At 42.0% G+C, this 10,825-nt stretch overlaps 2 protein-coding genes across 2 annotated transcripts in view; both read right to left on the minus strand.

The window, feature by feature from the left end:
* CABIN1 (calcineurin binding protein 1) overlaps positions 1-4,779 on the minus strand; it is a 106,676-nt gene extending 101,897 nt beyond the window's left edge. Inside the window, exons 1-7 of the mRNA XM_031047787.2 lie at positions 4,733-4,779; positions 4,217-4,309; positions 4,022-4,135; positions 3,710-3,844; positions 3,271-3,451; positions 2,237-2,366; positions 394-543 (exon numbers count right to left, since the gene is read on the minus strand). Of these exons, the coding sequence (XP_030903647.2) occupies positions 394-543; positions 2,237-2,366; positions 3,271-3,451; positions 3,710-3,844; positions 4,022-4,135; positions 4,217-4,309; positions 4,733-4,735 (806 nt within the window). The 5' untranslated portion in view covers positions 4,736-4,779. The remainder of the gene's footprint in view (positions 1-393; positions 544-2,236; positions 2,367-3,270; positions 3,452-3,709; positions 3,845-4,021; positions 4,136-4,216; positions 4,310-4,732) is intronic.
* A 3,942-nt stretch (positions 4,780-8,721) lies between these two features.
* On the minus strand, positions 8,722-10,825 carry DDT (D-dopachrome tautomerase). Its single transcript, XM_034068292.1, has 3 exons — positions 10,653-10,825; positions 10,405-10,580; positions 8,722-9,605 (listed from the first exon to the last, which is right to left on the minus strand). The coding sequence occupies exons 1-3, from the start codon at positions 10,758-10,760 to the stop codon at positions 9,533-9,535; spliced, it is 357 nt and encodes a 118-aa protein (XP_033924183.1). The 5' UTR covers positions 10,761-10,825; the 3' UTR covers positions 8,722-9,532.

The raw sequence follows: 10,825 nt of genomic DNA on the forward strand, positions 1-10,825 counted from the left end.
AAAGAACTGTATTTTTTCCATTATCCCAATAGTAAAACCATTTTTAAAAAAGCTAAACTTACTTTGAAGTTCATATACAAACTAGTCATATATGAAAATTCCAATACAGTTGTAATGGCTGCCAAACCATTCATTACTAATATTTGTTTGGTTTTTACATCACTGGTTTTAATTCAAAGGCTGAAAAGTGATAGGTTGGGGGTTTATGCTTAAATCATAAGCAGAGTGTCCTGGGTTCCGCAAACCAACCTAAAACTCGTAAAACATGAAAACACTGGAGGGTTTGTTTGTTTTTACAAGAAAAAAGGGTTCTGAAGAAATGTGAACCTCAACACAGTTTTCAGTGTAAGTGGCTTCAGAGGAACCTTTTAAAAAGAGAAAACAAAGACATACGTGAAAAAGGGAATTGGCTGGACCAGTCTGAGGTCTGGTTCTCTGTCACGTACTAACAAAGCTTGTCTTTTCTTTCGTAGTTCCAGTGCTTCATCTATGATTCTTCCTGTTTCGGCTGCGCTCAAATTTACATTATGGATAGACATGTCACTAAGAAATAATGAGAAATGAAGACTGGTTAAAGTTTTTGTTTGCTGGTTTGTGCTTTTGTTGTTTGAGTCCATTGGGGTTTTTCAAGCCTGAGAAGATTGATTTGATATCTTTCTATACTGGAACAAAAATGACAGTGTTAAAACAAGCATTCAAATAACTATCTCACAAGCTTTATAGCATCCATATAGAAGCATGTACCCTCCAAAAATCTTTGTTCTGTCTTAAAAATTAAAAAATAAAGGGAAATTGTTCTGTTTTCCAAACACTGAGAAATGAAAGGGAAGTAGGAGGTTTTATTTTCTTTCTGGGAAAGAAGGATTTGGTTCAGAAAAAAGATTGTATGGCTGAGAAATTCCTTTCATTCCAAGGTATTATTCTGAGAAATTCACGTCATCACAAATAAAATTTGGAGTTGAAAATTGTCTTGTATAGTCTGAGTCTAGAAATGAATTTTTGGAAGTGAAGAATAATCCACTTTTTTCAGAGATCTCAAGCCAGATACAAAACCCAAGTGGCTAAAAGCACGCAACTCCTTTTTACAGCCAGACCTAAGGCAGCTTAATAAATCAGGGTCTCTGTAACTAAAGAGGTCTTTCTATTAAAGGTCCACAGCTATACATAGAATTCTAGAGCCTTAAAATTTGTTATCCTTTCTCTTCCCTGTCTTCTAAATACTCTGTATTTTCACATTTTAGATATTGTTTTGGTCTAAAACATTACTGGTTTTGATTGATTTATTGCATAACTGAAGGATGCACACTAGGATGTATGTTCCACTTACTGCATACAATTTACACAGTGTACTGATGTTAGCTGCACATGCAATGACATATTCAGTGAGACTAAACCATGATTAAATTAAAAACTTAAATTCTCTTGAATTCCGCTGACCATCACAGCAACATATTACAGTATCAGAAGCATCTCTGATGCTGAATTATCAGTTAACTTAGATCCTGTACAATTTACAGGCTTCTACTTTCTTCTACCTTCTTCCCACCCACTCCTACTACAAAATCCACACAGAAAGAGACACTCTACTTAGCAGAGCTACATTAACCCAAACTTTTAGTGAAAGTTTTATGTACTGCAATAAAAAAGTAATAATAAAGGACTAATATCTCAAATATAATATTGCAAAATATTTTCAGAGTTGCAGGGGTCTGAAAGCTTAATAACTAAGAATTTCTGCGTCTTGGTACTAATGAAACATACAAACTCTTCTGACTGTATTCATTTGTCAATAAAAATCAGTAATACTTCCTGAAACTTACTGAAATGAGAAAACTATTAAGTTCCAAATTTGCAGTTGCTTGGAAAAGCAGTAACGTGTGGGGGGGTTGGGTTGGTTGGTTTGGAGTTTTTTTAATTAGAAAAGGAAAACTAAAATGAATACTTCAGATATCAGCTGCAAATAAGCAAAATGAAACAAAGGAAGATGATTACAAGAGATCTGGGTATGAAAATAAGTGAGCAATAGCAAATGGACTTTTTGTCTCTTTCTCCGAAAGTAATTACTGAAGAACATTTTGTCAACAGCCCCAACAGTTAACATTGATTTATCATTTAGAAGACAGGTCAGCAAGATATTGCTGTAGCTTAAAGCATTCTATCTCAACAGTTTTTCTGAACTACCCCAAACCCAAAATTTACACTCCAAATGTTGTATATACTATAGAATGACATTCACCATTTGAGGAACATCCTTAAGGAATCTTTCCGAAGGCAAGGTTGCTCCTCAAAGATCTTCTCCTTCAGAACCAATCCTTTACTATATAGACAGTCTTTCTCCAGAGCTTTGCAGATAAAGTACAAACATGCTGACAGAGAAATAGAAATTGAATAGTCAGTGGCTGCTTTGATTCATTCTAAAGCTCTCATTTCAGCTAAATATAATATTCACATAAATTAGACCAATAGCTTTGAAATATGTCAAATGATTACACACATACAGCTAAAATAACCTATGTCTTTGCAAGTATTATATCCAGAAGAAGGGTATCATTAATTTTGTTTAAACAATGTCTGCAGTATATCTTTTATTTACTTTCAGGATTCTGTTCCTGAGAAATTAGAATCATAAAGCAGACTCCTAGCCATTTACCATTCTCATGTTACCAAATGTCTGAACTGCAGATTCCATTAGTGTAACAAGCAATGTATCCCACCAGTTTTTTGCTTGCATGGCCAACCAAGTGAAGAGATTTAGGACTGTTTCAGAGCGCTGAACCTAAGGGATCAGATTCAGTGTTTCTGCCATCTTACAGCTTCTCTCACAAACTTCCTTTGAATCAGTTCATCCACTAGATGTTACTCAAATGTAAAATCTTGGTGTCTCTTTTATCAACTGCTCTAACTACAATTAATCATACTAGGCAGTGAAGTAGATTGTAGTTTTATAACCAAATCCTGGAACTATGTAGCTGGAAATGCCTAGAAAAATAAAATCAACATATATGTGAGAGAACAGTCTCCAGAGAAACTTCTGGCAAAGACTCTGACCTAAGAGGCCACAAGCATTTATTTTTAGGGTAGCCAGAATTGATACAAACCATCACACTTTATAATGAAATTTAAAAAAATCTCTATCATTAAGTCACTACCATAACATAACGTACTGCTTGCACAAGACACACTTGCTCCTACACAACTGCATCATTACAGGTTTTCACTGATATGTAAAAATTACACTATCTTGACAACATTTTTGTGTACTGTACTTACTTGTGTAGTCACTGAGTGTGTACAAGATTGTGATAAGATTATCCAAACAAGGCCAGTGATCAGGATTACACCTGAGACCTTCTTCAAAAGCATGACGAGCCAAAGGCAGGCGGATTAGTTTGATTGCCACACGGCCAATTTTATACCATAGGTTGACATCAGTAGAATCTAGCATCACAGCCTAGAAAGCATAACAAACACATTCACATTTCAGACATGCATATTCACTTGTCTACAGGGACTGGCACTGCTTTAGTTTTTAGCAGGCTTGCTACTGATTTGGGGACTGACTGGTACACCAGTTATCACATATAATGTCAGAAACTATTCAGAACTCAGACATATATTCAAGTGATATATGCTGAAAAGTCTACATCTATATTTTGGCAAGTATTTGCAGACATTGAGGCTCCAGTGTTTTATTTCAGCTGTACAGTACCTCCAAATAAAACTCCATGGCCGTCTCTAAGTCATCCCGTTGTGCTGCCAGCTGTGCTAGGTTTTTATAGGTGGAATATTTTAACATCAAACCTGGATGTTTCAGTCCTTCTTTCTCATCACCAGAAAGAACTGCCTAGAAATGATACAATAAATGCAACATGGGCATCAGGAATTAGACATTAAACAAGTAAAAAGAACAGCAAACTATTTGCCAATTGATAACACTGACATCTCTCAACTAGCCAGAAAGAAAAGAAATAATATAAAATAGAGACAGTTTCTAGAGTTGCGTTCTCTAAAGGTCACTGACCTCTCGCAGAAGACGAATCTCAAGCAGCTCATGATAAGCTTTTGCAGACTCTTCAAATCGGTCATGTTTCTGAAGGTCCAAAGCTTTGTGGTACAAAGCAAAAGCTTCTGCTTCCTGTGGTTTAAAAAAAAACCAGAACCTACTTTGTAGGGCCACTTTATTAAATATCATTAAGAAAATTGTGAGTTTACTTACTTGGGCTTCTTTTGTCTGTGTCTTATGACTCTTAAAGGTACCTTCGTAGTCATCCTCAATTGTGGAGCTCGCATTCAGTGCTGCAATTCGGATCTAGAATGACAATTGAGATGCAACAAGAAATGTTACAGCTACAAGTGTGCCCTTGCAAAGTCAAGTTTTCTCTATTTGTACTTTATTTGGTAAATGGACAACACTGAGAGATCTCTATATCAAGTTACAAGAACTGTAATGTCATAACTAATTGCAAATAATGAAACTGCAAAATTATTTCCCCCATTAAATCAGCTGGAAAATAAAATAAAATAAAAATTTCAAGGGTCTTGCAAGTAACAGTTTCCCCAGAACAGACAATTACAGCAAACTGTTTTCAAATTCTTTAATTTACCAATAAACACAATCACTCCAAACCCAATGTTCTTAGTATGCCAATTTAGTCTTAGTCCTGGGGAAAGAGAAAAATTTCACTTTTATTTCTACCAAAACATCTCAAAAACCATCTCAATAATCCCTTACCATGTTCTCAGGTGTTCTCACTGTCTTTTCTCCAGGATTAGGATGAAAGGCTTAACACAAACAGGTCTGGAAAACAAACAGGATTAGAATATTTATTTTGTCCATAAAGGAAGCATTAGAAATAAAAGGCTGGGAATACTTTAATCAACAATCAATTAACTGCCCTATGTTAACACCACCCCCCCATGCCAATTGCCCTACAATGTAGGAATAATAATATTAAAGTGAATTTTATTACAGGCAGAGAGTAAAATACAAATTTAAGCACATGCATTACTTCAGGATGACTTTCAAGACCCTAGTCCTGGTGGTGAGGGGGGAGTAGAAATATTTGCAATGTAATCACACCTACAAGATTATTCAGTTACTATAAAATACTTAATGAACATACATTATATTAACAACATTACAACATGAATCCTTTTAATGACAAAGGTAAAACCAAAAAAGCTTCTGACATTTTCTGAGCAAGAACCATTATTGCTTAAGAGTTTATCTTCAGTTACATTAAAAAAATAAAATTAGAATACTTCCTGCATCTTTTACCTATAGCACAAACCAGAGTGCTCTCTCATGCCTGGAAACCACAGCATTTACGAATATTTACAAAACAGGAGGGAAAAAATAGAAGGTTATCTGTGTCAGACTGACTTTGCAGCAGAGTAGTGGCTGGTCAACCCACTGTTCAAAATACTGCCTGTGGCTGGAAATTCCTCTGATTAAAAATGCTGCTATCACTGCTATCCCTGCTAGAACAGAACCAGTGTTTAGAACACAGTTGTCTCTTCTCAGTATGCTGATCATCTTCTAAGGCAAAGGCAAGTTCTTAGACCTCTTTGATTTATGCAAACCAAAGAAACTGAAGTTTTACTACCTAGTATTTCTTCATTCTGAAGGACAGTATTTCTAATCTTTTTACCACTGACAAAAAGTTTAAAGGTTAAATTACACATTTATAATCTATAATTTCTCCTCATAACTGAAACCATAACTTACGTTCTATTACCTCCCCGAAACTTTATGTTAGTAAAGGCAAAAAAATGTGAGAGTTCTGTGCTGCTTTTTAAGAAAAGCTTCACTGCTACATCATAAAACCTTCCCATCAACTCAAACAAAAAAATGACATGCATGAGACAGGCTAAAAACAGTCTTTAATACTGGAGGCCACATTAATAGAAGAGTAAGTCCAGAATTAACCACAGCAGGAAACTGTGGGAGTTTTGAACTGTAAGCTGAATTAGCTCATACATCCTCATGATTAGTTCTGCATGTAGAGAAAATAATGCTTTGACAGGATCTCATTCATTCAGCAATGGTATTTTGCTTGCCCATGCACCACTTACTTTCCTCACTTGCATCTAAATCGACTGACAACTGCACAGCAATAAAACATTTTTCTCCTTGAGTAAATAAACATTAATAAAACCTCAAATCTCTTTCAAGACAAGGATTCCTGGTCTGCTTTGCATATGGAGAAAATACACGCACAGAGATTAATGGCTATGTCTTCAGAAATATTGAACACCCCAGGTGGTGACAGGAAGTGTGGATGCTTATCGCATCTAAATAAATGAGACTGTATGATCCCAAATCAGCTACATATTTAACCTGAGTGGTTTTAAGTTCACTTACAGATACACCTATAGTCAGAAATCGCTCAAGTCTTTTGCTGAATCCACATAATCTTGCTCAAAGCAGCAGAGGAACTCAACTACAGTCAAGAGTTTACTTCTGCAGTTAAGACTGACAATGAAACTGCAACTACAGAAAAGGCGGGACAAGAGTTTTAATTTCACTTTATATGTCTATGGAAAGTTTGTAACAAGTATTATGCACCTTTCCTCTCCGGAGTTCACAAGTTGAGAGCACATAAGCAAACAGAACAGTGTCGTGCTTTTGAGAAACAGGGCAAGGACATTGCCTCCACACAGCTTTTGTACCTGTGTGTCAGGCAGGTGGGGGGATTGTTTCATCTCTTTTTTTTTTACACTGTCCATGGCTGCAAACGTAACTATGGACTGAATTACCATGGTACCATAACATCTAGGAATAAAGCGTGTCGCTACAACCACTTTCAGAGTAAAGAAGCTACATCAATGAAGTATGAAAAAAAAGAATTAGTCTTCAATATAGCGTATTATAAACTGGGTTGAACTTTTTTCAGCTACAGGAGGGTCTCTGCTTATCTGTGGCTATGACAGGTGGGCACATCCTCAAAAGGCAACAATGCCTCTTTAAAGCCTTTTGCATTCAAAATCTTGTCTCCTTTTACCTCAGTAGTTTAAAACTTCGTTAAAAATTTCGACTGTCAGCTCTTGTTTCCAGAGCTTATGCGATTCCCAACTTCAAGATATGAAACAAAGGGAGTGACTTGGGCTTTCCTGGCTTTTGTTGTTGTTGCCACACTTGGGATCCATACACTGCAAATACACATTTGTTTAAAAATAAAACCACTCGATTTTTGTTTCGGGTTTTATTTTTAACGTGGCAAAAATCCCCTCCGCCGCATTTTAGCAAAAGCCGCTTTTACCGAAATACAGTCGTTTTCCGCAGACAGGAGCGGGGACGCCTCTCACTCCGCCTGCCAGGCTCCACTTCCCAGCGGGCGGCACAAGAGGCCGGGAGGCGGCGAGGGACGGAGCAAACCCACTTTCACGCCTCACCGTGGCTCCGTGGAGGCGAGGCCCGACCCCGCCGCGCCGGGCTCTCGCAGCAGGGAAGAGCCAAAGCCCGGCAGCCCCGGCAGCCCCTGCAGCCCCTCACGGTGCTGCGGCGGACGGGACACTCACCTCGCAGGGCCGCCCCGGGATAGCGGCGCAGGGCGGGGCGCGGCCGCCGCGGGGCTCCCGGCGCGGCTCCCTCAGGCGAGCGGCGGCTCCCCGGAGACACGGCCCCACCGGCGGTCTCCACGGCAACCCCCGCCGGAGACCCGGAGACCCGCGCGCCAACAAAAAGGCTGCTCATTGGCAGAGCAGCCGCTCCTTAACAGCCAATGGGAACGCGGGGAACAGGAAGGCGGGGAGGGGCGGGTCGCTGGAGCTGACAGCGGCTGAGGGAGCTGTTTGTGGCAGTGTGGCGTAAGGGCTGGAATGGCATTCCGATGGGTTTGGAACGTATCCTGAAACTACTGGTTTATCCCTAAAACTTGCTGTGACTTGGGATGGGAAAGTGCTTTGTTGCCCCAGAGAGGTGTAGGAGGTGTTTGTGTGGTGGCGGCAGGATAGTGTGAGCAGTGACTCAAGCCAGGCCATGACTACAAAACAGCTCCTTGTACAAATAAGTGCATTTAAATGTGAGGTGATCACATTGCAGTGAGCCTGAAAGACAAGATGGGACAGCCGCAGCCCTACCCGAGCCCTGGTGCAGGCGCAATGTCCGGGCAAGCCCTGAGCAGACAGCACATCCAGGCCTCACTCCATCTGCGGGGTACAGGCACAGCTTTGAAGGACCTCTTGTTACAACGGGTCACATCACACTGATGTTCAGCTTGTGCTCAAGCGCTTCACTGTTGCAACATTTACTGCTGTAAGGATGAACTCCAGGGTCCATTTGTGGGTGAAAACAATGCCCTTCTTTCCACTGTGGCAAAGTGCAAGCAGTGCTGCCATGAACAGCAGCATCACACTGTTGTACCTGCAGAATAACCTCTGAAGCCATCATGATTCTGTAATACATGTCTGTCAATGGTGCCCTTCAGTGTGCTCATGTACATACATAGAAAGACCTTCTGCAGTTCAAAGGTTGGAAGCTAGAAAATGGTTAAACCACTTTCAAAAGTGGCTCTTTACCTTTGAATTTGCAAATATGCCCACACAGTCCTCAAACAACAGAGGTCATTTCTGGAAGCAGAAACTGGTTAACCTTAGGAGGTTAAGCCTGGGAAGTTAGAGTCTATACAACAATAAGATGTACCATAGCTGAGGGGTGTTAAATCCAGATGGTAAGCAGACCCCATCCAACGCTGGAAGCCAATAAACTGACACTTATCAAAAGAGGCTTTTATACATTTTATTAACTAGATCAAGTTTAACGTGTGTCCCCCCCCAGCCTGACACACAAACCGGTGTTTGGTGTTATATTCCTCAGTTTTGCAAATACAGGTGTTTGCAAGGGAACAACAAACTGCAAATGGTAATTAGAAGGAATATTTTCAACTAGCTCAAGTCCTCAAGTCTCAAATAAAACCACAATCAGAATGGCAGAGCGGCACAGGAGCATCCTCCAGCCTGGTGTTCCCATGGACACTTCCATGTTCCAAGGGCGTGCTCTCAGTTCCTCTGAGCTCCCAGTCTGCGACCTGACCAAGTCACAAAGTGGCTGATAGGGGGCTGAAAACACTGAGAAGCATTCTCATTATCAGTGGAAGACGAAGATAACATTATACATAAAAATACTGTGCTTTTTGTTTTACTAAAATGCCTCGTGTATTCCAGTTATAAAGTGAGGGAGCATACGGGGTCCTAAAAACCTAAAACGCTTCCCCACAGGGACAGTGAGCTGAAAGCACCAGCCACGGAAGACAGTGAGATGCGGTATCATCCCAAAACTCCACACCAGGAAAGCCTTTGGGATATGAGACAGGCTTGAGACAAAGACCTTGAATTATTTTAGTAACATTAATACAGCTTATCATCCCACTCTTCAGCTTTGTGTGCACAGGATGCAAGACAAAAGTGAATTAACACAGGTGATGTGCAGAGCTACGCAGATTTGATCATAAGAGGAAACAATTAGATAGATGGAGCTGGTAATCTCTAGGTTATCTTCATCATTGCTTTGTTCCACCAGCTGCTCAAGGGATCACAGGAATGTCATGACTGTTCTGTTCTTGCCAATCTGCCAGGGCTCCAGTGGGTAAAAGCGGATGATAATCCTTTTTGGGTACAAAAGCAAAAATACAGTGGACAAGAAACATTAGTTTACAGTTAGATATTATCACTGCCCAGTTTGCAGCAAGGTAGGAAATCTGCATGTTCTCACTGTCTCACACTTCATGGTGTTAATTTAACAGAAGCAAAAATAAGCTGTGTGAGGGCAGTCTACAAACAGATGCCAGGCCTCATCCACACAAACCAAAAAGCAGATTGAATTTCAACACTGTGCAAGATACTTGTTCACTTCACAAGGACCCATACAGCTCTTAATCTCTGTCAGGTATTTACCCTGATGAGTGGGAAAATGCCATTACTCACCTTGGGAAGACAGGGAAGAGGGGCAGAGAGGGACATGGCTTACCTTCGGGACAGCCATTTGGCACGGTGACCCAACTGCGAAGCTCTACCTGTTCCCATGGGGTTTTACACCAGTTACAGGAACTGGAACTACTCATCTGCATAGAACAGTAACTCCTAGGCTGTGCAACGACTGCAAACTGGTCCATAGTTTTATCTGGACCCAAACCACATCTGGGATTTGACATTCATGAGCACTTTCCGTTTGCTAGTCTAGTCTAGGCTCTATGTTACACTTTAACCTCACAGAGAACATGGGAAACTACCTGCTCATTACTTTAAGCACCTTCCTGTATCGTTTGCTGTGTTTCACACAATCATACGGGATAGAGCAGAGGCGCTAGGCTCGATAGGGCCAGGCACCTGAGCCCATGGCCCAGCACAGCCCCCGGCCCGGCACAGCCCCCAGCTCCGCAGCACCCCCGTCCCGCCCGCACTCACCGCTCGGGGCCGAGGCCCAGCTGTGCCGTCAGGACATCGAAGAAGCGGGCGCTGTGCCGCTGGTTCTGCTCCGCCGAGCCCACCACGCCGATGGAGGAGACGAGCAGCTGCGCGCAGGGCTCGCCCGAGCCCGCCACCACCATGGGCAGCCCGCTCCGCACCGTCACGTTCACCCGCTGCGGGCACAGCCACCGTCAGGCCCCGGCTTCCCCCCCCCCCCGCCGCCGCTGTCCCGGCCCCTCGCTCACCTCCGCCGGCTTGCCCAAGATGTCTGCGGCGGCCGCGCACAGGTCCTGGGCCAGCCCCGGGGGCAGCCGCCCGGCCGGCAGGTTGGTGTCCAGCTCCACGAACGGCATGGTCCGCACTGCCACCTCCACCGTCCGGCGCGGCCCGGCCCCCGCTCCGCCCCCAGCGCGGCCCG

Source organism: Melopsittacus undulatus, chromosome 12 (genome assembly GCF_012275295.1).
Source record: "Melopsittacus undulatus isolate bMelUnd1 chromosome 12, bMelUnd1.mat.Z, whole genome shotgun sequence".
Taxonomy (NCBI): Eukaryota; Metazoa; Chordata; class Aves; order Psittaciformes; family Psittaculidae; genus Melopsittacus; species Melopsittacus undulatus.

What these genes read in the sequence shown, in the direction of transcription:
- DDT (XM_034068292.1), bottom strand. Translation starts at nt 10,760, where the DNA reads ATGCCGTTCGTGGAGCTGGACACCAACCTGCCGGCCGGGCGGCTGCCC. An exon ending in TCTTGGGCAAGCCGGCGGAG is followed by an intron (nt 10,581 to 10,652) that starts GTGAGCGAGGGG and finishes CTGTGCCCGCAG; the next exon opens with CGGGTGAACGTGACGGTGCG. An exon ending in CTGGGCCTCGGCCCCGAGCG is followed by an intron (nt 9,606 to 10,404) that starts GTGAGTGCGGGC and finishes GTACCCAAAAAG; the next exon opens with GATTATCATCCGCTTTTACC.